Raw genomic sequence first — 25,593 nt, forward strand, 5'->3', positions numbered from 1 at the left:
GAGACTTTAACCATAATTTTATTAAGGCTTAAATGTCTATCAGCAGGATGGGAGCTGGTCCAGTCGTACGACATAAACAGAGTGACACTGTGTAATGCAATGGCTTTTCTACACCGTTTGCATGAGCAAAATGAGATCATTGCCAGTTACTTAATGCACTAACCACGTCCCCTCTTCGCTGCCTACTGGTCTCCAGAATGGGTGACCTATGGGCTCTTCACGTAACTGGGAGACTACCGGGCACGGTGGGGTGGGGGTGCGGAGAAGGGGAGAAGTCGGGTAGTTCACGTGCTCTCAACCACAAGGACTTCCGCTAGTCCATGACGGAACGGCAGCTTGTCAAATACTTAAAATGGTTTTAAATCACAGGGAAGCTAGACACACAGTCCGAAAGGCACCTATGCTAAGCACTGAGCCGTTGGAATGGTGAGATGGATGGCGCATGACTGGGTGGAGGTCAGGATCATATAAATACATTTTCCTTGTTAAAGAAGCTATGGCTTAAGTATCCTTGTAATCGCTTAGCTCCTGTGTGATGCTCTAACCCCCCACTACTCTGTGAGCGTAAGAAGACCAGGTCCACTTCAGATTATGGGCGACCATCTGGCAAGCTCTTTAAAGGACCACATCCTTGGACTGATCAAGAGAGGCAAGTGGAAGAGCAGCGGCTCTTGATCTCGCCCTCTGAGCCATCCTGGGGGCTCTCCAGCCACAACCTTTCGATAGCCACAGAGAGGAGCTAGAAGTGGACCCTCAGCACATCGTGGGTGGCCACTGACCTTTTGCAATTCATGCACAGTATCGATAAGGATTTCTGCTTCTCGGCTAAGCATGGGCGACACATGAGGTGGCCGCAGGGAAGCTGGTAGACAGGCTCTGTTTTGAAGTAAGCGGAAAATGTTTTACCACAGGAAGCACAGGCGTGGATTTGGCTGCTCCTGTCGTGCTCTGGAAAGCAGAGAGAAGAAAGAGCTCTGTCAACCCAAGCTGGGTGAGGTTACAGCATCACCTGCAAACCCATGCCAGGTTAAACTCTGGCACCAGATGTTCGACATGGGGCCTGACCCTGAGAAGAATGAACACCTACCGCTCCTACCATGCTCATTTTGAGCACTTGAAGCTCACGGTAGCTCAGGCTGGTCCCTCTTTTCTTTGAACCAGTTGAATAGCTTTACGTGCACACCTCCCGCTTCCAAGAATCATAGTATGGAAAGGGCTGGAGCACACTGAAGTTTGGCACCACCAGGATTTAACTGAAGGAAAAACTAGCAAGTGGCTTTTCTCTTTAGCAGGATTCAAGTCTCTGTCCCCTTTGCCCAACCAGGGACTGCCTTTCTCCATGCTCTGCAGATGTTGTCACCTGCACTGTGAGAACATACACACTTTGAATATCACTTTGAATTCTCCTCACCTAACAGCTATGAAGGTCTGTCCAGATACCACTGCAAGAGGCGTGACTCTGGAGGTGTGGCAAAACGTTGAAGAGCACAATGCTCCCAGGAAAAGCAGCTCAGAGCCACACACGCTGAAATGAAGCTGCAAAACCAAGTGCCCTTTGAGGGGGCAAAGCTGGCTCCAGGGTATTTTTGTGACCCAGAAACAGCAACAGAAAACTCCCAAGTCCTCTGTGCTCGTGAGAGAATCTTCATTACGCTCATGAAGAAGTGCACCGGCTTGAGAAGCAGGATACCCACTCCGCCACAGTCTTCCCATAAGACCTTGAGTGAGTCCCTTCAGTGATGGGTACAAAGCACCGGTGGCTCGAGAAGGGACAAGCTAGGGCTAACTTCAGTCTTGCCAGCAAGGATAGCGAAGACACAGCAGGATGGACTTCCAGGGTGGCTGGGCAAGCCCATGGAGGGCTGTGAGCGTGCACCGAGGATGCTAGTCCATGCTGACATCTGCACTGACGTGCCTGCTGCGGCTCACTACTCCTGCTAGCCAGACTGAAGCACATGCAAATATTTTAATCCATGCTGCAAGCAAATCTTTGCCTGTTGTGCATAAATACCTTTACGGCTCTCAGTGCCTAAGATGCTCATTGGTAAAATGGATATAAACAATACCTTCCTGCCCTGCAAGGGGTACGGGAAGCATAAAGGACAGCGAGGTACTCAAATGCTATAGCATGAAAGTACCTTACTACTAGGCTACTTTGGGGGAAGCCCCTGCTGTGGAAATTCAGATGCTCATCATTTTTTAGCTCAGCAGAGAAGAAATGGCAGATCAGGCACTGCCCAGCGTAGCCTGCGGTTCCTGTTCAGTTTGCACAGGGCCACAGGCTAGTCTTCTACCTCCCCTCAGTGATGCCCAAGCTTCCCTGGCCACACCTTACCTGGGGCAGTACTTGTAGTCCACGAAGTACTGCAGCTCCCCTCGCCATGGGGCTGCTGGTGGCCCTTTATTAACCTGGCTGTGAAGGAAGGCATGGAGCTGAGGGCAGAGCTCAAGGCAGCATCCAAGCTTTGTGACAGTTTCTGTTCGTGGGAGACCGGATCTGCAAAGAGAGGCACAGCAGCTGGGAAGAGACCACGTACGTGCCACTTTGCCGTGGATCTTCTTCACTGAACGCCCAGGCGGAAGTGCTCCCAGCTCCCTTCCCAACAGTGTCTGAGATCCCTCAGCTTAAAAGGGTTTTGAAAAACCAATGTGCTTTGCGGAGGTCATAGCATTTAGGGGTGAGATCTCCGCTCTGTTGCTGCGCCAATTCAGTGATGGACTGGACAAGGTCTTCCACCTCCCCTCCACTTCTCCATATGCAGAAGGGGGAGCATGAGACCTCACTTACGAAGGGAAAAATGCTTCGAGATCTGTGGAAGAGCAGCCCAAATATACTTGCTACGTGTTACACTGCTTCAGAGCAAGGGAACTGAGCGCTGAAATCTCAGTTATCGCTCCAATCTGGCATGCGCCTAGGTGTTATGGAGGATCTGGGCCTCAAAATGCCAGGAGGCGTGGACAGCTCAGTAAGATCAGGGCTCACTATACAATAGGATTCAGGCACCTCACTCCATCAGCCCCTCTTGAAAACCCCAGCCCTTCTCCCTCTGCCCCTGCACGTCCTATTCAATTCAAGCAGGGGAAGCCAGGACTGGTCAGGTCCAATTTCTGGCCCTGGAGCACTAGCTCAGAGCTCTCATGCTCGGCCGCTCAGGCAGACAGAGAACGATCACGCCAAAACAAAGCCCCATTGTCATTTGAGGACCACTGGTGGTCACGCTACTGGTTACCACTTTCTTTCAGAAACAAGCATGCATCTGAATTGAGGGACCAAACTAGAAAGGAAACTGGAGAACATGGGACTCTTGTGCAGCATACAGCGTTTTTTTACTTTACCTGCTCCTAAGAACATAAACAAAGAAACCAGGTGCTAAAAATTAAAGCAATGAAGGCCAGGTAAGTATGGAAGATATGGGACTATGCCATTCAGGACAGGGAAAGTCTTTTAACCTGTCTAAGTATAAAACAGAACATAAATGGGTGTCTTGGTGATACAAGTAAGTAAGTGCTACTGAGATACAAGAACCTAAAGATACAAGATCTGTAGGTTTGGCAGCAATAAAAATAACTATCGACTCATCAATCAATGAGCCCCAAACTCACAGTTCAGGCTCAAGACCTGCAGCTGTAATTCACTTTTAGCATGTTCAGGTCCCTCCCAGACAGACCTGGTTTGTGTCATTTGTTGCCCAAACCTTGGTGATTTGAAATGAAACCTTTGCAAAATGTGGAAAAGAAAACTCAACTCACCTCAAAGACACAATCTTACGTCCAGCAGGCATTTGTGAGCTGTGTATTCACACTGCAACAGACTTTCTGCATTTTACTGTCTCATAGATTCTTTGTCTCTCTTCCCCCAACCCACAACATGTATTCAGCTTAAATTTTCCTCTTTTTCTGGGGGATTACTAAATTACTTAGTAACTATACTGAGCAACTAGCCCAGTTTTTCTCAACGTTTTTAGGCTCAAGGCACCCCTCCATAATTTTCCCTGATTTTAACAGCACCACAGTTGAGAACTGCTGGTAGACTCCATTTGAACACAAAATGGTTTCACAGTGTGTTTAGGACTTTCTCCTGAGTCCATCTGTTGATATAATAAAAAGAAGGGATAAATTTAAAAGGTTTTGGCAACAGCCCCGAGATCTGAAATGAGAAGAAAAAGCCGACACCACTTCAAAGGAAGTACAGAGTTCCTTTGAGGATCCCTTTGGTTGCAAAGAGGATGGAGCTGGACTGGTCTCAGCGGGGGCAGACAGAACAAGGAGCAACAGGCTCAAGCTGCAGCAAGGGACGTTGAGTTTGAATATTAGGAAAAACTCTCTCACTAGTATGGGGGTGAAGTACTGGAACAGGTTACCCAGAGCGGTGGGGGAGATCTCTATCCTTGGAGGTCTTGAAGACCAGAGCCTAGGCTGGGATGATCTAGTTGGCCAACATAGGCAGGGAGGTGAGGGGAGAAGGCAGGGGGAAGAGAGGGGGTTGTGCTGAACACACATCGGGTGTGGGGGACGGGGCAGAGTCTTATCTTCCACGGCACAGACTCACGCAGGGCCTGCAGGCTCCCCACCTCATCCTCACTCGCCCTCCGCTGTGTTAACCCTCTCACAGCTGCCACCTCTTCTTGCATTACTGTGGAGCCCAGAAACACCCACTGCCTTTGGCAGCTCCCAACCTGCAAACAAACCAGTGCTGCAGGACGTGGGCAATGCTGCTGCCTCATTTGGTGCACATTAACTTCACAGGAAACTCGCTCCAGGTCCGATCATAACCTTATGACTGGAGATAGGATGTGGCAAGCTACCTCTTTCTACCTGGATAAGAAAAAATAAGCCAGGCTGATATCGGTTATGGAGTGAAGATTTGCAGTGGTTCTGAACTGGGTGTTTCTCCAGGCTGCCTTGGCATGGGGAACTGCCCCACGCTTCTGTTCTCTGGAGGGACCTGCCGAGTGGGACTGGGAAGTCCTGTGGCAGAAAGGGCTCCTGCCTGTTCATCCCACTTCAGCTCCTCAGGTGCTTGATGCAAACAGGCATGCGGAGAGCAGCACTCCTCAAAGGGTCTCATGGCACCCAGCTGAGAACCACTGTGGGCAGGAAAGATGTAGTGTGAAAAGTAACCCTGTGCCGGTAAGAACAGGTACAGACAGAGCGATCTGGGGGTTAATCAACTTAAGACACAAATGAGGAAGAAAAATTGCCAGGAGAAAAGAAAATACTTTAAGTCAAGGACAAAGCAAAAGTCAAGAACGCTACCACCCCTTGCGAGCCAGGTGAGGCTGAATGAAGTCCTTGTTAGAGACCTGAAGAGTAGAGCCACCAGTCTTCAGGAAAGGAGGGTGCCTTTATCTTGTGTATCACACTCAGCCCCCAAGCCATCCCCCTCTCCCAGCAGCGAACGATGCTCAGAAGTCAAAGAGAGGACTTGAAAATCCACCGTACTGAGACCTATTGGGAGTATCCCTTATGCCTAATGCGCCAGTGACACCCCCGAGGAGCTACAATCCAGGGGAGCCAGGAGACTGGCTACAACACCATGACTATATCTTAGGCAGACAGCCTGACACCGTGGCTGCTTCCCATTGCTCCCTCTGGACACTCCCTTGGGTTTCTGCACAGAGCAAGTGAGAAGGCTTCTCCATCAGAAACAACCTCTCCCCCTTAAATCGCCAGCAGCCCCTTGTGTGCAGTGCTACCCCTAAGCCTTTGCTAAAGCTTGACAGACATCCTGTGTGCTCTTTCTACTGGCTATTACATCCGAGCGTCCTTGGTAGGGGCCCCAGGGCTGGAATTCAGATTAGCGTTGTTGACTGGGATACGAGGAGTGTCCTCAAGCGGTGCTAGGGTAAACGCCAATCTTCCAAGCCAGAAAACACCACATAAGGTTAGGACCACTGGAAACATAACAGGGAACAGGAGCCCAACTGCTGTCACAGAATCATAGGAAATTAGGGTTGGAAGGGACCTCAGGAGGTCAGATCTAGTCCAGCCCTCTGCTTGTTCCATCCCCAACTATATCTAGCTGGGTCTTAAACATTTTCAAGGATGGAGACGCCACACCTCTCTGGGAGCCTGTCCCAGTGCTTTACTACCCTCCTCGTGGGAAAGTTCTTCCTAATATCCAACATCAACTTCCCTTGCTGCAGCTTGAGCCCATTGCTCCTTCTGTCATCTGCCACCACTGAGACAAGTCCAGCTTCACCTTCTTTGGACCCCCCTGCAGGGAGGTGAAGGCTGCTATTCAATCCCCCTCGGTCTTCTCTTCTCCGAACCAAATAAGCCCAGTACCCTCAGCCTCGCCTCACCTGTATGAGCAGCCCCTGCATGCTTCTACTAACCAGCTCACCCAAGGCAGCTAAGATTTCACCCTGCTTATCCCCATTCTGGGTGAGTGGCTTGTGTCTAGGCTAGTAAACCTGCAACCTGTTGGAAAATTACTGTGGCAAGGGATGTTCTTCCAGTCTGACAAAGTTTGCCAATGAGACCTGAAAAAGATGGGGAGAAAGGAAATGCAGACCCAAGGCAGGGGAGGAAATCAAGTGATGGAAACCAATTACAGTCCCAAACAGGGGATCATATAAGGTCAAGGGGAGACTAGTGAGCTTTGGTACTGGAAAATAAAACAAACAATGCAGAAATGGTTGCAGATAATGTTTACAGGATGACTATGCTGGGGATGGGAAGAAGAGAGATCGGATGCAGATGAGACAGTAAAATCCTTTCAGAAGTATTTGACGATAGCAAAATATACAAGCTCACAAAAAGGCCCCCGGTTCTGGCGTAGGAAGCTGCAGGACTTAGGAGGGCTAAGGAAAACCACACTTGGGAAGATGCATGCGACTGGTCCTGGGAGGTCAGGAGGGCTGAGAGACGCAGGGAATTAGGAATGCAAGATACCTGTTGAACAGTCCATCTGGGCCGAGTGCGAGTCGCTCTCAGTTTTCATTTTTTTCGCGCCGCTCTCTGAGGTAGACGTGACTAGTAAGTTTGCAGTAGAAAAATAGGAAGGTTGCAGGCGGCTGCCGTCATGGGGACTTTGCTCCATACAGTCCATTTTCCTTTTCAGAGAAGATACTGTGAGGGAAGAAGGTGCGACCATTTCAGAGTCCTGTGCCCTGCCGAGAAGGTTGGTGCCTGGGATGCTGTGCTGCAGGAGGAAGTGGTCTATCCTTGCCTTCAGTGTTGGGTGAGGCAGGGGCTGGGAGTGCTGGCTAAAGGCGACTCCTGTGAAGGGGTCGCTGGGCACCCTCCCCCAGGAGGCCTCACTCCGGTTACATTTCTCCAAGGTGCTCTGGTCGATCACCTTGCCCGAGGGCAGCAGCATGGGGAAAGGCATTATCTCCAGAGTGATGGGGTCCAGGAACTCTTCAGGGATATCCTGAATAACATCAACCAGCTTCCGGAGAGTCTGCTGCTCGCTGCCAGCATTGCTAAAGGGCACACAGTCGCTTTCCATTGGTGTCCACGGCTCCGGCTTTATGCCGCCAAAGTCCTGAGCGTGGCACCCAGAGGCCACTTGGAACACACCGTCGACCAACTCCGGGGGGCACGACTTGGCTGGCTGGCCCCAGACCTCCAGCCTCTTAATGCAAGGCAGGCCACCTCCCGCTACGTGGGTGATACAAATCTTTAAGTGTGATACGTTGCTGAGTGAGGCTGGGCCTTTATTCCACAGGTCTTGAGATGCAGACCCTGGGTAGGAGAAGCCAGCTTCCATTTGATGGAAGGGAGGCCTCAGCTTGAAGCCTCTGTGGCTGAAAGTCACTCTGCTTTGATTTTTGAGCACGGCCTTCCCCACCAGGGTGAACACGTCTTTATCTGACACCGGCTGACTGGCCAGAGGCGAGAGCTGACCCTCGGGGCTGTTCCAAGAGGTCTTATTGGCTGAGGTAGACGTGTAAATATCGAGCCCGGTGAAGGTTTGGTAGCCTCCTGACGAGATATCTATGTTAATCCTGCAGATCTCTATGTTGAAGGGAAAGGAGATGGTGATGTGCACCGGAGGTTTGATAAAATATTCGCTGCGAAAGCCCCGATTTCTCCTCGCCAGGTCTTCAGAGATGAGGTTCTCCACTTCATATCCGTCAGCAGAGATCTGCGTGGCGAAAGAAAGCAGAAATCGGTCTCGATCCGAACCCAGAGAGGAACGTGGTGTAGCCAGCAGTCACCCAGTCTTTGCCAGACAAGGTGTAAATAAGGGATGAAATGACTGGCCGGGGAGGTTAAAACCCAAGTGTGAGTTCTGATCTCTGGTTCACATGAATTGCCCAGTTGTTCCTGTACGGCTGCTTGGGAATAGTGGGCTGTGCCTGTCTGCCTGGGGAAAGCGGGCTGTTAGAACAGCTGGCAGAGCCTAGTGCATTAAAGGGAACATGAGAATCCAATGGCAGGTACCTATTGCAGAGGATTCAGGATGTTGCCTCAGTAGAAATACAAAGAGGCCAACAACAGGACTAAGAGGAGAGGCAATGCCAAAAGACCGCACAGGATTTACTGGCCTTATGCTTAGAAGCACAGCCCAGCCTCCATGGGAAGCATCCGTAACTATGAGACCACATGCCTTCCAGCACAGTGGCTCAGTAGTGCCTCTCTGCACCTCCTTCTGAAATGCTTCCAAAGGGAAACTTAGGAGTCTGCCAAGGAATCTCACCATGGAGCCTGGCAAGCTGCAGTACCTGCTGTTTCTTACACCACATATGCATGGCAGCAGAAAAAGCCACTACCCCACCTCCTCCCCTTGCTCAAACCAAGTACCAAGTAGGTAGCTCCCTCCCATGGCTCCCAAGCCTAATCTAACCAAGATGAATCAGGCTGTTTCCACCCAATACCAGAGCACACACTCATTTCCTCAAGCCCAGGAAACACTGGGAGCTTATATATGAGCAGCAAGGCTGCTCCAATGCACTAATTAGTTAAAGTGCCGCCCCCCCATTTTTAAAGCATGGGGATACTGATAAACGAGACGCTCCAAGTGCTTTAACTAGAGTGGCTCTAAGAGCTGCTGTAATTAAAGCACCCCCCCAACTCCCAGAGCACATGCATAAATGCCCATTATGCCTTTTTACTTTACCTTGTTGCAGTGAATCCTTGGCTTGAACTGTGGGAGGCAGGCATTTATGACCATCTTGGCAGTTTGAGAGCGTTCAGCTTCCAAGTGTCCGAATCAGCTGGGAAACAAAAAAAAGCAAAAAAACGGTGGAAGTCAGTGAACAGTGAACGAGAGAAGGTGCTTGTATGAATAATCCCGAGTGACAGGAGATCTCCAGGTCTGCTCAAAAAATGCAGTTTAGAGTCAAGTGAATAAGACTGTTCATAATCCAAGAGACCCAATAACCGGTTGTGGGGGCTGCAGGTGAAGACAGGAGATCAAGTTATAATTCACCCGAGATCTGATGGACATACAGTTGAACATACAAGTATTTGGCATGAAAAAATCCAGCATCTGCAAGCAGGCTGGCAAGTTGATTTTCAGCCTTATTAAGGGGAGCACAGCCAGGTAATTACAGGAAGAGTCTTGGGACCTCAAGCCTGTCCTGGTATCCACTCAACCCAAAGGAGATTTTCCAGAGGCACAAATAGGAACTGCCTGCCTCCCCAGCCATAGCCTGCTTCCTCATTCTGCCTTTGAAAATGTTTTCCCACCAAGTCACAGCCTGTTCTTTGCCCTCACCATTAGGCCACGCTCCCTCTGCAGATGGGCATCAGGCTTGGAATACACCTAGCTTCTACTTTGGTCTCTGCCACAACTTACTGCATGACCTTGAGAAAAATCATATCACCTCTCTGTACCCATTGCCTCTTCCAGCCGGTGCCTGCCTTGCTTATTGAGACTCCACATTGTCAGGAGGTGGAAACTTGTGTTTGAGGTCCCACTGCACTGGGTGCTGTCCAATCTCAAACACAACCTCCCGGGCTTCTTGCCATGCACGCAGCTCGTGGTGTACAGGGGTACAGCAAGGACCAAAGTTTTCAAAGTGCTTTAAGATCTTCAGGTGAAAGAAGCCCCTGAATGCAAAATTAATAATCATTATACAACATTGCCAAGTTACTTAAGGAAGCACTGGAGCTCAGGGATGTCAGCAACTTTTTGAACAGCGACTAGAGATAGCTATTTTGATAACAAGTCAGATGAGCATATATGTCCATCCAGAGAACTACGTGCAGGCCAGTGAGACCTTATTCTTTTAAAAAAATAATGCTCTCTGCAAAGAAGAGATTTAACCTCTGAAACCAGCCTCGGTGCTTAGAGCTATCTTGTAAATCACAAAACCTGCCACTTCCATCAAGAACAAAGAGCACCTGAAATGATCTTCAGTTGAGGTTATTAGCTCAGCCAGAAGGAAATTGGAAATCCTGGGGACACTTTGCTCTGGACAATGGGGCCGGAAAACAAGAAGGCAGGTTAGCAGATGATGTTTTGCTGTACCTGTCTATGGAAGTCAGAAATGGTGATTTAAGCGCCCGATTCAACCGAGGGTTGAAGGAGGGGCGGATCTCAATCACTTCCTGAAAGAGCTGAGCCTGGAAGTTCGGCTACGCCAACGCCTGCCTGGCTGTTTTCCGAATCGGACGCTCTCATGAAAGCAATGCTCAATGTTGCACTGCATCCAGGTAAGCAAAAAGAGGCATTTTCAAGGTTGCACAGCTGCAAACTGGGCATCTGTTGAACACAACATTAAGTATGCAATCGTCTACAGCTCAGTGCTGGAGGTGCCGTGTCTCCAGACCTGAAACAGATGCCTCGACAGCCTGATTGTTAAAGGTCTCATGAAACTTTTGGTCCACAACCCCTACCAGATAACTCAGAGGTAAATGCAATTCACTCTGTAGCTGAGAATTAAGTTACCATCTGCTCATGAAGGTATTTTCTTCCTGTCCCTAGGCAGGGGCTAGTTAGCTTATTTTCCAAATTCCATTCTCTTCAATATACTCTCTTGATCCTAGCTCAGGGGGATATCCACTGCGAGAGCATGCCTGCCTAGTTCTCCTAGGAAATCTACCGCGCTCTTGGCCTCCACCAGATCTTGTGGAGATTAGCTGCAAAATCCCGATAGGTGAAAGCATCCTGGTGAACTGGCAGACTTTCAAGATACCTGTTCTCTTGTTGGGGTGCGATGAGAAGGCAGAAAGTATATGCTTCATGTCTCTCATCTCTCTGTGGGAGGTTGCTCTCCTCTTATCCCCCTGCAAACTGCCTCAGTCTGCGCTCATGCATATTTGACTGGAGGGAGGCTGTGGATAGGCCGAGACCCCTGCCCATCACGCTGATCAACAAGGTCTCATTGTTTTCTCATTCCCTTGTGTGTGTCTGTAACCATGGCATCCTCTCGCTCGAAGACCGTAAGCTCTTTGGGGCAGCGACTGCCTTTCTGGTGTGCACCTAACAACAGGCTCCGGGTTCATGCCTAGATCCACAGGTATTATGACAGCACAATAAAGACAGCAAGGTCCCCCCTCCACCTCTGAGCTCCCTGCTGTTTTGTGTACACACAGTTATAACCTGTTCAACACTTTGGGATCCCAACAGAGAGAAATGTCAGTAAATTAAAAATAAAAACCCACATTCAAACAGACTGATCTCGTGTTAGTGCCCAAGACTGTTATCAGATGGGAACACTGGGCAATTAAAATGCAGTTTGGGTTGCTAGGACCCCAACACTTTTGGGGGAGGACTCAAACCGGGTGCTACTGTACTGTAATCATCCCGCACTGTACTGTTAACCTCTTCTGGAAAGATTTCTGGTCAAGACACAAAGTGTGCTTCAGGCTAGTTTTGCAGAAGAGGTGCAATGTGAGGAATAACATGCTCCAGTGGAAGGTAATTTAGTCATCTCCTATGCTAGGACAGAGGTGCTTAACCCCTGCCCTGTGGGCCAGATCCAGCCCATGGGGGTCCCTAAAGGTCTGGAAATTTGGTGGCAGGGGAGCAGTGGCAGAATTGTCACTCCCTTGCTGCTAAAAATCTATGGGAGTCATGGGGGCTGGATAATGTGACCCTGCACTCCCAAGCACACCAATTTACAGCCAAAGCCCAGCTAGCATGCCAGCTGGCACTCAGGGACCGGCTCTGTGCTGCTCCTCCAGCCCATGGGGCCAGGAGATCAGGCACTGCTGTCCTTGATCATAAAATGAAGGCTTAGTGAGGACTTCTAGAGGCCACATAATCCACACCCTGGTGCTCCAAGGCAGAATCAAGTACTACCAAGCAATTCCCAGCAGACGTCTGCCAAATCGTAAAAACTGCCAGTGAAGACAATACCCAATCTTCCTCAACCGTTCCAGTCCTTCCCAATCCTTCCGGTGAGGAGGTTCCCAGTATCCTCTCAATCACCTTTTGTGCAAATAAAGCCGATTTCCTCATTAGGTGCACCTTTCTTCATGGTGGGCACGAATCACAAACCCCAACATGTTTATATTTTATTATTGATGCAACGCTGCATATTAAAATGTGTTTAACCCCTTTCACCTCTTTTTTTAGACAAAAAAAGAAAAGCAGGTCCTTCACTCTTCTGCTGTGGGTCATGTCTTCTAAGTATATTGTTCTTATTACTCTCCTCCAGACTCCATCTAGCTTATGTCAGAATATACTGCAAATGCCCTTCATGCTACACTCCTATTATTGCAGCCCCCAGGAGATTTGCCTTTTGCAACACTATCACATAGCTTGTGCTCCACAATAACCCCCAAAATGTGCCTGCTGTACCCCTGCTTAGGCAGTTAAACCCTCTGATTCTATCTGTGCATCTGATTTCTCTTTCCTCCGTTTAGTATTCTGAACTGATCTTACCAGAAGGGGTTGGGACTGGCCAGTGGTAAGACAGGAAAACCTGGGAGGGCCCTGAACTAGCAGGTAGAAGTCTGCACACTGGAAGGGCTGAGAAACGACTAGAGACTGCAAACTGGCAGGGAAAAGGAAGACAGATCAGACAAGCAATCAGTCTCCCAGGTGGAAACTGCAATGGGTGGGACAAAGATGGAGCCCAGGAGCGGGCACAAATGAAGGCAAGAGAGGGTGAGACAGCTTGGTAGAGTTATGGGGGAAGGGAATGGATCAGCTGGACAAGGAGACTGGAGGAGATGCAGGGACAGACTGGGCTGAGATGCCAGGATGGATGAGACTAGAAATGCTGGGCAAAGAGACTTGGACAAGAGGCCAGGCGCGGGGAGTCTAGCACCCGCTAAACGTAGGCAATGGGATGGGGAAGAGTAAGCCACCCATGATCCCAGTCTCCCCTTCCCATTGCTATCACTGAAACATGCCTTGCAGACCTCTCTCACCGCTCCGCAGAGAAGGGGACCGACTGCTGCCGGCTACTACGGCCTGCACAGCTGATGCAACGGTTCTGCCCCAAGAACAACCCCGTGGGTACCAACAAGCACCTCAGGGGGAATTTCCAGGGTGCTTTCCTCCCTCTCATTCAAGCGTAAGGAAATGAGCTACATCAGAACAACAGGAACCCCTCAATGGCTATGCAGTGCCAGCATTAACCTTGCCTGCCCCCCCTCCACCATATCCTTACTCTTGCCAACTTTTAGGGCCTTCCAGGAGCGGCAGGGGTTGGGCCCACCCTTTACGAAGAGGCAACATACCCAGGCTCCCAACTGATTTTTGGGGGCAACCAGTGCAAAACAGGATCGGGTGAGATGAAAGGGTTAATATGAGAGTCTGGAGGTAACTCCAAACAGAGTCCCTCCCTGTGCCGACAGCTCCCCCACAAATTCAGCCTCAGTTCCAGCATTTCATAGCTTCACTTTGCTTCACAAAGTAAATGTACATTCAACTTAATGTTATACCTGGACCTGCCAGTGTGACACTAAAGTGTTTGAAATTACAGCGCAGCATAAAAAGATGAAAACTGCAGTTTATAACATGCTCCAAACTGCATCAGGCATGTTACAGAGCAGAGACCTTCTGGCCCAGAAGACTCCTTACTGCCAAATTTTAGATGCAACCCTATGAATGTGGAGGAAATATACCCCCTCTTCTCAGCGTATACACTCTAGCTCGGGGTAGGCAGAATAGGGCCCGTGGGTTGGATCCGGCCCACCAAGGGGCTGTATCTGGCCCATGGCAGGTCCCTCAGCCCCACCTGGCCCAGGCGAAGGGAGCAGTCTGGGCCGTGGCATGTGCAGTTGGTCTCACCACCGCTGGGCACAGGGCAAGGCAGCCGGACTTGACTTCCCGGCAGTCCCGGCAGTGATGGCTCACTCTGCCCAGCTGCCACCATCTCTGCCACCACCGCTGGACCCAGCTTCACTGCCCAGGCACCCCAGGCTGTCACCACTGGGGACGCCGGATGGAGCGGATGGGCAAGGTCTCCATAGAGATCAGCCTGGGACCTGGAACTGGTGTCCGTCACAGAGATGTGTGGGGAGCTAATTGTGGCTCTGTCCCAGGGCCCAGCCCTGTGCTGTCACAGCTCCGTGATCCTGGCCCACTCCTGGATGCTGCTTCCTGCCTGCCCAAAGCCCCATCCCATCCACTTGGCCGAGTGCGCCTTGCCCGCAGGGGTCCTGGGCCAGTCTCCATGGATATCTCGCCTGCCCACCGGCTCCACCTGGTCCCCTGGTGGTGGGCACCAGGGCCAGATAGGATCAGTTGCTCCCCACCTTCCCCAGCCCACAACAGATCCTTAAGTGTCCCTCCAGCCCAAAAAATTGCCCACCTCTGCCCTAGCTGGTGGCAACACAAACTCCTGCCATGCTGCCCAGCCTGTGTGATCCAAGCCCGACTGGGAGGGTTACCTTGGAACAGGGCAGCTGGATTTCTAGGTTCACTCCATTTTTTCCTAGATGGGCCGAGAGGTCAATGGAGCTGAAAAGCACCAGCAAGGTGGGTGCTGCACAGGGTGGAGGCCTCGCTGTTAGACTGAACTGAGATGTGCCTATGCAAAACAGACCTGCCATACACAGCAGATTTCTCCTCTCCCTCCCACTCCTGACATGGCACATGCTCTCACCTCCACACTATCCACACACCTTCCTGCTCACTTCCACTGCAGGGAAAGAGCCGAGAAAAGGGGAAGCGCTGGAGTCTCTCCCTGTCCCCTGTGAAGCAGTGGGCCTGAAAACAAGCCAAGGTATGGGAGAGTATGACCTGACATCCGGCCCAGCTGCACTGGAATTGGCGGGTACAGCTGCACTACATGCAAGAAGTCTGTCGCAGGGACCGGGCGCGTAGCTTAGGATTCTCTCCGGCTGACTTCCCTGTACCAGAAGAGCATAACAACCATCCTGAAGTGAGCTGGCAAACAAATGCACCGTCTCTCGCTCCGAGGAAGATGGAGGTGTGAAAATCTTATATTGTCAGGGCTTTTATTTATAAACAGAATCATGCTGGGGAACATTTACAAGAGGAGAAGAGCACAGCATATACAGCTGTTGATGAGGTTCCTAAGGCGGCTGTCAAACCAGCCCTGACTATGCAAAGCGCCAGCAAAGCTTGATAAACCACTGGAAGAGTAAAATAAGGATCAGAAACAAGAGGGAAGGATCTGCCCAGCTACTTTCCCCGCTGGAGAGCCAGACAGGTTCCTCTGCAGTGCTGGATTTAGGTATCAGTCTTGTCAAATGGCTTCTTTTTAACTAACAGTGTCTATTTTTTGGGAATTGAGTCAAACACTTTGTGGCGTAGGTAATTCACCCTCTTTGCCTGGGTCTCTCTTAGCAACTGGAACCAGTCCCAGAACTCCACGTCCACCACCACGTAGCCCAACCGCCGCAGCTGCCGCCTCTTCATGCTGTGCAGCCCCAGCAAGTGCTTTGTTTTGTAGCAATAGTGATTCCTGGCTACTACTTGGATGGCGAGCTTCACTTTTGCAGGCTGCGGCGTTGGTGGTGAGGAAGGATGTTCAGGAGAGGTTGCTGACTTGGTCAAAACCTTTAGGAGGGAGTCAGTCAGAGGAACCCCATCTGGAGATGCAAAATAATCCACAGGGGATGGGGCTTGCTCGTCTCTTGCCCTCTTCTGCCCGTGAGTCTGCACCTCAGTTTTATCATCAATCTCGGAAGACCTGCCACTAGATTTCCCATTTAAGAGCTGATTCATTAAATCATCTGAGGGACTCTTTCCAATGTCCTTCTGCTCATCTTTAACCACCTGTTTATCTGCTGGGGCAGTTTTGAAGTTAAAAGGTATTGGGTTTCGGTCTGGGTCCAAATGAACTTCTAGATCGTTTGTTCTGGTGTGAGGTAAGATCATATGGTTTTTGACGTACTTGGGCCCACCTAGGATGTTCTCTAGGATAGCGAGCACCTCCTGGACTTCTGGCTTTACGTAGATTTCTCGCTCTGCAAAACTCAACAGTACCTCGGTAGCTTCTTGCCGAAACTGGGGCGCAAGGCGATTGCCTTTGTAATTTGGGCACTCAATTTCTACGCTGCCATCAAGAGTGAACAGGTCCCTTTTCAGGTCAAATCTAGTTTTATTGATTAACTGGATAAACTCATTGTTCAAGGCATAGTTAATCAGGTCATATGGGTAGCGCTCAGTGAATGCCAGACCCAGCAAACCTGTGAGAAGATGCTGAGGGAACTTCCTGAACTCATGCAACTGCCTGCGCAACTGCTCTATGAGGCTGTTGTAAAACCTCTCCCCGTTAGGTGGCTCATAATTTAGGCTTCCATATGACCACAAGAACTTGGCAGTATCCTTGCTTCGGCAGTATGTCACCCTGGAAGGCACCGAAGCGGCGACAGCATTCAGAATGCATTTGCTGAGGTAACGCAGGGCTGCGCAGGAGAGACTTATGTGCATAATACCCTGGATGCCTATACTAGGAATCCGAGGTGGAACCACCTTCTCGAGTTGCTTCACGAAGTCCACGTGATCAACGTGAGTGTAACGGAACATCTTCAGCACGTTCACCAAAGCACAGCTGCTCATGTCTTCCAGCCGGGGTGAGATCTTGTCTCCGATTCCCTTCATGACCTGCTCTGAGAAGCAGTAGTGTGCCTTGAAGGCCCCCAGGCAAATAGTTCCAATTTCCTCCAAGTTGAAGGAATCCAAGTTCACCAACACCAAGGTCTCCAGCTTCCGCATTAAGTCTTGGGGAGCATTCCGGCCTTCTCCTATGATGTACATCAGCTGCACCAGCTGGGGCAAGGTGAGGCTTTCCCAGTGCATGCTCATGTAACTCAAGAAGATGCGCAAGTAGTGAGGCACGTTACATCCCAAGCAGCGCCAGAGATCTGCCACTAGCAGCAGCTGTTCCAGGTTCATGGTCCATGCCCGAAGGCAGAATTCCCTCTCGTATGTACTCATCACAAAGTGGTTGGGAAGAACTGTTAAGTGGACAAGTGCCTTTAAAATAGCGATGAGTTCTGATGTGCTGAACATCTTGATCTTTTTAACTGAGTAGTGACATAGCATCATGAACTCGACATGGGACTTCAGGGGAGCGTGCTGCTCCATTGGAAGACAGCTCAGCTTGCAAAAATACTCCACAATAGTTCCTGGGACCAGCTCACTTTTAAGTGTACTTATACTGTGTAAGATCAAGTCTCTTTCTTCTAGGGGTAGGGGCTCCATGGGTGTAGAGGTGTCATAACACAGACAGCTGTATTCAGGCCTTTGTTTCTGAAACATCCGGCTATCCTCCTTACTGTGATAAGCCTGCACCTCAACATCTGGCATTTCATCTCTTTTGGGCTTGGGTTCAACTGGCTGTTTCAGGCTGGCTTGCGTGGAAAAGGGTTTGCTAAATTCCAGATGCAGCATGGTGCTTTTTGTGCTCAGACTTCGGTGCCAGGTGATGCTGTAGGTATTTTGGACTTGCTTGGTGACAATGCTGGAGAATTTGCTAACAGAGGGCCTTTCATCACCAGCCGCATGGCTTCCAGCTGCATTCTGATATGATGTGGTTTTGGTGGCCATGTAGGCTGATGGACTGTAAAATATTCTGTACTCTACAGGGTTCTGCAGCCTCAGAATCACCTCTGCTTTAGTGTCAGTCACCTGAGGGTTCCCATCCTCCTCTGGCTTTCTCCTGGGAATCATCTTCTTGGCCCCACTCCTGGACACAGTTGAAAATGTCGCAGCCCTGCTGACTCCTCCTGGAAGTCTTCGGCATATTATCGCTGTAGTCATGGATCACAAGTTACTGAGGTCAGAATTGCTTCCAGGTACTGAAAAAAGGGCAGATGAAGAATGAGTGGTTTCCATCTATTAGGATACATTTTGTTTTAAAACAAAGCCTATAACACTACAGTAAGTAAGTTAGCTAGTGTCAGGGTGCATTTCCCACCTGGTTTGTAAGTAGTGACTGAGTGTTGGACATCTGCCTGCAAGTCCAGAATTCAGCAGTTCAGACCACAAGGCCAATCCAAGGTCAATCATCAACGTTATTTTGCAATCTGATGACCTGTTGCATCGTAGTGATGGGATATGGTTGACAGCTTCACTGCTACAAGGAACTCCTAAAACAACGCTCTCATATTCAGAAAAATGTGACTGTTCTTTCAGTTGGCAGGTCTAAGCTTGTCAGTCCCCTCCCCCCGCTTTTTTTAAAGTGACTAAATTTTAAGCTGAAAACACCCTCTCCTTTTATTTTTGCATAGCTTTGCATCTCTGAAGCTATTAATTCAATCAGTTTGTGTTTCAAATGAAGACGTGCTAATCAGAAACTAAGCAGTTCTCAAAATACAAGCTGGAAGCCATCCCAGCTTCACAGACAAAATATTGAGAAATAACAGTGTCAGGCTGAGGTACTAGGAAGAGATGTAGATCCGGGAGCAGGGTGGATTTGATTTAAAACATGATTTAAAGCACGATTCAAATCACTGGTCAGGAAGCTTTGATTCAATCATTGTTTTCTACAAAAAGTGCCTTCTTGATGTTTGATATCCTTTATTCATTTAACTTCTTGAAACTTTGCACTTTTACAGAGAAGTAAGGGCTTGACTCTGTGCACACAAACTTGCAGACAGACAAGAAGGCTGAAGGGTAGGTAAATCAGGTCTGTTCTCTCTCATCGCCATATACTGTACTGCTGTTAACAAGGATGTTATCTCTGAAGACACAAATCCAGTTTGAGAACTGAAACTAAGCATCATAGAGATGGCTTAATAGGACCTTTTAGACTGAATGAGCACCAAGCCCCACTGGGTAGAGTGGTTTTCTTTAATCTTTACTAATCTATAAAGGAGTCTCTGGGAACCCCATAAGACTGGGCCCCTAATATAGCCTGCTGTGACCTATTTACAAACATTTTCTAAAAAGGCTACATGCATATATTGTTTCAAATAGTATATAAGTAGAAGTTATAATCCCTAATTCCGTGATGACATCTTTGAGCTTTAACCTATCTTACATTAAAACTATTTTATATAGTTTTTTTTTAAAAGCATCTTAACAAAAAAATATGATCAAATTAAAAAAAAGTCTGATTTAAATAAAAAAATTGTTGATTTTTATCCACCCTGTCTGGGAATCTCTCTCACATAAAGGGGGCCGCAGAATGAGTACTGGCCAACTGGACAGACAAGCTGCCTCAAGGAAGGCAAACTGCTGGTGAAAGCAAGGGTAGACAGTGGAGAGGGAGAGAAGCAGCTCCAAAGCAAAAGGAGGACAATGAAGAACATGAGAGGAATAACAGGAGGCATCCAGAGCTGTTACTTGTTTCCAGGGTACAACTGGGTATTTAGGAGAAAGGGAACCATGCAGGGAACCAAGCACTCAAATCTTTCAGCTGGGAAAAGTTTCCAGCAGGCTCAGGACACAGGTTTAAAATGCCAGCTGCCAGCTGGGCCCCGTCCATATGAACGCTCCCCTGCTACTTCTGTAGACAGAACTGCTCCAGAGGCAGGGTAGCAATGGGAAATCTGGACAGCATCTCAGTGTTGGCAGCCTGTGTGAGGGGCCAACTGAGCCCGTCACGAGGAGTCAGATGGCGATTAGCCACAGCATAAAGCCAGTGCTGTGTACCATGCGCTTCCCCCATCTTGCACTGCTAACCTCAAGGACGCATTAGACAGGCATCTTCAGCTTCCTCAAATCTGCACCCCGCTCTTGCTACAAAGAGGAAATATGTTAGAACAGGGATGGGCAAATATTTTGGCTGGCAGGCCACTTAACGAGTTTTGGTGAGCTGTTACAGGCCACACGCACAAAATCCTTCAGAAGAAATAACTTTAACAAATTATAGATTAAAAACCAAATCATATACTAAAAAACCCCCCAAACATCAGCCATAATGTATTTCAATATTATTTCAAAATATGGTTTTGTTCTGATCTATGTTTGAGTAGTGTCTATAGAGGCGATTGCATAATAGCTCAAATTAAAGTCTTACAAGAGTATACAGTATTGGGAGGGGGGCTACCTGTGCTAGGTCCCGGGAGTCGACTGGGGGTGTGAGCAGCAAAGCTTGCCTGGGCACACCGGTGTGGCACAGGTATGGTCTCCCTTGCCGCATCCAGCCCACAGCTGCCCCACCTTGGGCTCGAGCCCTGGCTGCTCCCACCCGTGCCTGTTCCAGCCCTGGCAAGTGCATACAGCTTTTTGGCAGAGCTGCTTCCAGCGTGGTTGCAGTCGTCTGGGTACTGCTCGGTTCTGCAGACCTTGTAGATGTCATAGACATTAGGGCTGGAAGGGAGCTCGGAGGACCATCGAGTCCAGCCCCCTGCCCCAGGGGGAGGAAGTCAGCTAGGGTCAAAGGATCCCAGCAAGATAAGCATCCAGACATTTCTTTAAAAAGTGTCCAGAGTAGGTAACTGCACCACCTCTGGACGGTGTCTATTCCAGACCTTGGACAGTAAAGAAGTTTTTCCTTATGTTCACCCTGAAATGGTCTTGGAGAAGTTTATGACTGTTAGACCTTGTCATCCCTTGGGGCATTCTAGTGAATAGGCGTTCCCCCCAGATCCTAGTGAACACCCCTTATATACTTATAGGCAGCTACCAGGTCACCCCTGAGCCTGTGCTTTTCCAGGCTGAAGAGTCCCATTGCTCTCAGCTTCTCATCATAAGGCCTGTTCTCCTGCCCTCTGATCATGCGCATGGCTCTACTCTGGACTCCCTCAAGAGTCTCGACATCCTTCTTGAATTGTGGAGCCCAAAACTGGATGCAGTACTCCAGCTGCGACCTCACCAAGGCCTAGTACAATGGGAGGATGACATCTTGAGATTTGCTTGAGAAGCATCTATGGATGCACGTTGCTCATATTATCAGCTGTGACATTGCATTGGTGGCTCATGTTCATCTTGTGGTCAATCATGACCCCCAAGTCCCTTTTGGCTATGGTGCTAGCGAGGAGGAGGAGGAATCAATGGAGGAGAAGGGAGCAGAGCAGTGCCCAGGCAGCTGCAGTCACACTGGGTGTGGCCCTGACAGGAAATTGTGCGTGCCAGGCCAGGGGTGTCCGTGGGCACAGGAGTGCAGTAAAGCCTGCCCCAGGCGGGATGTGGCCCCATGCAGAGTGCTGCAGGGCCAGCTGCGGGCTGGATAAAATCAACCGTCAGGCACCCTCCATGGGCCAGATCCAATCACATGGCAGGAGGCATCTGGTCCACAGGCCGTATTCTGCCCACCCCTTGTTGGAAACCAGAGGACTATAAGTAACTAGGGACAGCAAAGCTTGAGAAAGGCACTACAGGAGCGATACGTATCAGCTTCTGCATTCCTCTGCCCTGAGACCTGGAACTAAAGGGTCACTGATGCACTATGGAAGCCTTTACGACTGTGCACACTGAGACAGCTTCCCAGCTGAAGCCAAGGAGGTCACGCCTCTGTGAAGAAAGCAAGCACAGTGAATGCTCAACCCAGTTTCAGGCACAATTTCATGCACAAAGAGAAGACAGCAAGCAGTGCCCTCTGATGGACATCAGAGTATTTAGTCCTCTAGTTTCCTCACCCTCACTGCACAGCCGGCTGTAAGCCTAGATCGTGTTCTCTGGGAGAAGGATAAGGAGGAGGGTAAGAGGCGGCAGGACGCAGCGATAAGCTTGAAGGAAGAGATGCAAGTTTAAGGAGGAAGCAAAGGAGACCAGAACCAGGAAACAGGAGAGAAATCAAAGAGCGCAGGGACTGCAGAAGACGGGGAAAAGTCTTTAAAAATGCTGAAAAATGGTGCGACAATATGTTGTGCAACGTCTTGTCTAGTACTAGCTGTCTAAGCGGCCGAGCCCGGGGCAGAGAGCCAGCAGCTTGAACGCTGTTGCCCTGTCTGGCACGGAGAGAGCTAAACGTTGCCGTCAAGCCCAAGATGAGGCGCGAGTGCCTTAGCTATCTCTGGATGGCAACGCAATGTGGGGCTCGAGCTCTTGCAGCGGGCGACCCTTCGCGCTGAAGGCGAGGGCTGCCCTGCTCCCTGCCCACAGCCGGATCGGAGCCCCCCCGAGCGGCGCGAGGAGACAACGCGAGCAGCGAACCGGCCCTTACACGCCCGCGGGCCCGGCACATCCAGTCGGGAGCGAGCAGAAAGCTCGCCTCGAGGTTTCTTAGCTCGGGATCTTACTGGGGAAAGGCCCGGACACCGCTCTGCCGTGACCCAGACGCGAGGCCCGGTTCAAGCACGTGTCCCCCGCCCGTGTCGTGCGTCAGACGGAACGAACCAGGGTCCGTCGAGCTCCCCGGCAACAGCGGCCCCGGCCCGGCCCGGCCCGGCCCGGCCCGCCCAGGCGCGGGGCTGCACCGCGCCGCCCCCCGCGGTCGGTCGCTCGCGCGTCGCGTCCCGGGGGGTGGGAGGGGGAGGGGCTCGCTAGCACTCACCCGCACGGGCTGGGCCTCCAGCTGCTGCCGGGTCCGGGCGAGCCTGGGCCGCTCGCGAGCACTTCCGGCCACGGGGCGCTGACGAACTTCCAGCGCGACGGAAGCCGGGCGGAGGAGAACGCGCGCGGGAGAGGGGGCGGCCGCGCCCGGCAGGTGGCGCCCGCGCTCTTCCCCCGCCCCCGCCTACGTCACGGCACTCACGTCACTGCGGTGCGGGTTGAAGGGGGAGGGGTGTACGCTGAGGGGTGACGTCACGGCATCACGTCACACCCCTGCCACTGGGTCCAGGGGGTCACGCCCCACGAGACAGCATGACATCATCACTCCCAGGGTTGCTCAGAACCAGAGTGTGACCTCACATCGCAGCATGATGTCATCACCCCAGGGCTGCTCTGCATCATGACATCAAAGGGGAGCATCATTCGCAGCACTTTTCCACAGCACAGACCTAGTTACACCGTGGTGACAGGACAGCTTTCACGGCAGGTGGTGGCAGGAAGAGTAAATAATGCGGGTATTTCCCAGACTGCCCTGCTGGCCCCGCCCCTCGGAGCTGATTGGCAGGGAGGCCCCCGTGGGGGAGTAGGGGGCAGCTGCCATCTTGTTTGCTGCCCTTCATACCACCCCACCAGCGGGTGCCTCCCCGGGCTGCGAGGCTGGCCCATGCGCTGCTGGCTCCCACTGGGGAGTCAGCTTTTTATGTTTATTAAGTTTTTTTTAAGGTGAATTTTGCAGGCAATCCCCGGTTTTGCAGTGTCTGCGAAATCTGCAAAATAGCCAATTGTGTAGACCCCTACACATCACCCGCTGCCTCAGGTGTGACATCGGCGTCCCCGGGGCTGCTCTGCATCATGACATCCCTGCCCAGCACCCGCCTTACCTTTCCTGTGCGTGCCCCAAGACTGCTGCACACAGTGCAGCCTTCACTCGAATCTCGGCGATGTCATAGCAGACACTGTGACATCACAGATCCTGGTGCTCATTCATCTGCTCGTCTGACCAGGGCAAGAGCCACCCTGCCTCTCCGGAGGGTGCTGGCATGCCAGACTGGGCAGGCTGTGATGGCGCATTGCCAGAGGCTATAACCAGGCTGCCCAGTGGGACTGACTCCTACTTCTCCTTCCTCGCGCTTACCCGGCATCAGCTTTGCAGGTGGGTTTCCACTCAGAGTCTGTGGGCTTTGGAGAGTGCTGGGAAAACCCCCCTGCCATCAGCAGCCAACGGGGAGCAATTTGCTTCAGGCAGGAATAATGCTATGAGGAGCACAGAGTGCCCCAGAGTCTTCCCTATTTGCCTGCTGCTGCCATGGGGTGTTTCCAGAGGGATTTGCACTTCCCTGAGGCAATGCCCAACTGTTCCCACCCCTTGTTCACAATCGTGGCTGCCCCTGCTCCTCCTCAGCGTCATCACCCCCATCTTCACTTACGGGGAACTGAGGTCAAAACACCTCAGCAAAACAGCCCTCTCCCTCTGGGGGTGTGAGTGCTCCCACATGGTTGCACCCAGGCAAGCTTTAAATTGCTAGCGAGGAGCAAAGGGTCAGCCTGGGCTGCCAGACCTGTCACAGCAATGAGTCTGGCGCAGCGAGCAAATGAACCCCGCCCCCCCATCTCTTGGAGGGGATGTTACAATGAGGTTGTGCAGCTTAAGACAAGAGACAACAGGCAGAGACGGAAGCCATGTACAGATGTTCAGATTCTCATGGGAGAGATGCTGCTCTCCCAGGAGAAACCATGCGTGCACTGCAGTTCAGGGTTTTTTTTTCTCACAGAATAAAAATGGCTGCACTTGGAGACCAATATCTTGGAAACAACGAGGGTCATATCACTCCAAGGAAAATGAATCTTGGGAGAACAGACACCCATACCCATTTAGAGAGACAGATATGGGAGCAGAAGGAAGGACTGACAGTGTTGGTCACTTGGACAGATAGCGCTCCCAGCACCCCAGCAGCAGCCCTGTTTTCCTGTAGCCCATAGTTCTCAAAGCAAAGGAAAGGCAGGATTTAATCTCATGAAATCTGGGGGTCTGACTCCTGATTTTGGAACGCTTTGGGTTGGTATTGCCTCAGGAAGGCCTGTTATCGATGGATGTGGAGGGTGGTCAGCCCCTGACAGGATGGGACTTTTGACTGTAGGCTCCCAGGGAGCCTGGTTGATCCTGTGCTGTGCTCTTCCATGGTGCTGTGTGGTGCTCCCTAGAAATCATTTGCGTGTTGCTTGCATTGCATAGCAAGCCCTCCCCATGTCCCGTAGCTTTAGGCAGTGTGGCTGGCTACAGGGGATTCCTGGCAGCTGTGGGGGAGCTTTGGAAACCACACTGCCAGGCTTAACATGCACTTAATGCTGCCAATGGGGAAATCAATAGCCCCGGACAGATGTGCCTTTTCCGGGAGCTTTGCACAGGCCCCAGTCAGCTCCCAGCAGCTGTTGCCTTGGCCAGCAGCAGTGTCAAGAGGAAAAGCCTAATTATGGAGCGTGATGGATGGGAGTCGTGCTCACGCCTTCCTGTGGTGGTTGGGGCCTGAAATACAGATTGCAGCTTCAGGCCCGACGCTTCCCAGATTGCAAGAAAATTGGCAGTCGCCTCCCTGGCAGCTTAGGGCAGAGGGGTGGAATTGAAGTCGTACGTCTTAATCTGCGGCGCTCTGACGTCGACCACAGAAAGAACCGCAATGAGGAGCGGGCTGGGAGATGGATGAGGTGCAGGAACGGGTCACTTGGTAATTGGGTGACATTGAGCGCACGGTCATTGTTCAGGCATCTGTGCTTGTGTATGTATGTGTATGTGTGTGTGTTTGTGTGCAAGTGCAAATATAGAATCACAGAGAAGTGGGGCTGGAAGGGACCTCCAGAGGTCACATCTAGTCCAACCCCCTGCCTGA

General features: G+C 50.9%; 2 protein-coding genes across 6 annotated transcripts; both read right to left on the reverse strand.

Moving 5' to 3' along the window:
- UBOX5 (U-box domain containing 5) lies at positions 1-22,834 on the reverse strand. 3 transcript variants are annotated; one of them, XM_090035070.1, is made up of 5 exons: positions 22,710-22,834; positions 9,071-9,167; positions 6,898-8,095; positions 2,336-2,497; positions 1-948 (listed from the first exon to the last, which is right to left on the reverse strand). In XM_090035070.1, exons 2-5 carry the CDS (start codon positions 9,122-9,124, stop codon positions 740-742), a joined length of 1,623 nt encoding a protein of 540 aa, XP_089891196.1. In that variant the 5' UTR covers positions 9,125-9,167; positions 22,710-22,834; the 3' UTR covers positions 1-739. The 3 variants fall into 3 exon arrangements, with proteins under 3 accessions (XP_089891196.1, XP_089891198.1, XP_089891199.1); XM_090035072.1 differs by lacking the exon at positions 22,710-22,834 and adding an exon at positions 14,961-15,102; XM_090035073.1 differs by lacking the exon at positions 22,710-22,834 and adding an exon at positions 14,980-15,089.
- FASTKD5 (FASTK mitochondrial RNA regulator 5) lies at positions 15,596-22,813 on the reverse strand. 3 transcript variants are annotated; one of them, XM_090035065.1, is made up of 2 exons: positions 22,710-22,813; positions 15,596-18,126 (listed from the first exon to the last, which is right to left on the reverse strand). In XM_090035065.1, the coding sequence occupies exon 2, from the start codon at positions 18,086-18,088 to the stop codon at positions 15,596-15,598; it is 2,493 nt and encodes an 830-aa protein (XP_089891191.1). In that variant the 5' UTR covers positions 18,089-18,126; positions 22,710-22,813. The 3 variants fall into 3 exon arrangements, with proteins under 3 accessions (XP_089891191.1, XP_089891193.1, XP_089891192.1); XM_090035067.1 differs by lacking the exon at positions 22,710-22,813 and adding an exon at positions 22,456-22,477; XM_090035066.1 differs by lacking the exon at positions 22,710-22,813 and adding an exon at positions 18,246-19,235.
- Positions 22,835-25,593: the final 2,759 nt, after the last annotated feature.

Source organism: Crocodylus siamensis, chromosome 2 (assembly GCF_052110815.1).
Source record: "Crocodylus siamensis isolate JL-2025a chromosome 2, ASM5211081v1, whole genome shotgun sequence".
Classification (NCBI taxonomy): domain Eukaryota; kingdom Metazoa; phylum Chordata; order Crocodylia; family Crocodylidae; genus Crocodylus; species Crocodylus siamensis.

What these genes read in the sequence shown, in the direction of transcription:
- FASTKD5 (XM_090035065.1), bottom strand. Translation starts at nt 18,088, where the DNA reads ATGACTACAGCGATAATATGCCGAAGACTTCCAGGAGGAGTCAGCAGG.
- UBOX5 (XM_090035070.1), bottom strand. Translation starts at nt 9,124, where the DNA reads ATGGTCATAAATGCCTGCCTCCCACAGTTCAAGCCAAGGATTCACTGC. An exon ending in CAAGGATTCACTGCAACAAG is followed by an intron (nt 8,096 to 9,070) that starts GTAAAGTAAAAA and finishes TTCGCCACGCAG; the next exon opens with ATCTCTGCTGACGGATATGA. An exon ending in CCAGATGGACTGTTCAACAG is followed by an intron (nt 2,498 to 6,897) that starts GTATCTTGCATT and finishes CTCTCTTTGCAG; the next exon opens with ATCCGGTCTCCCACGAACAG.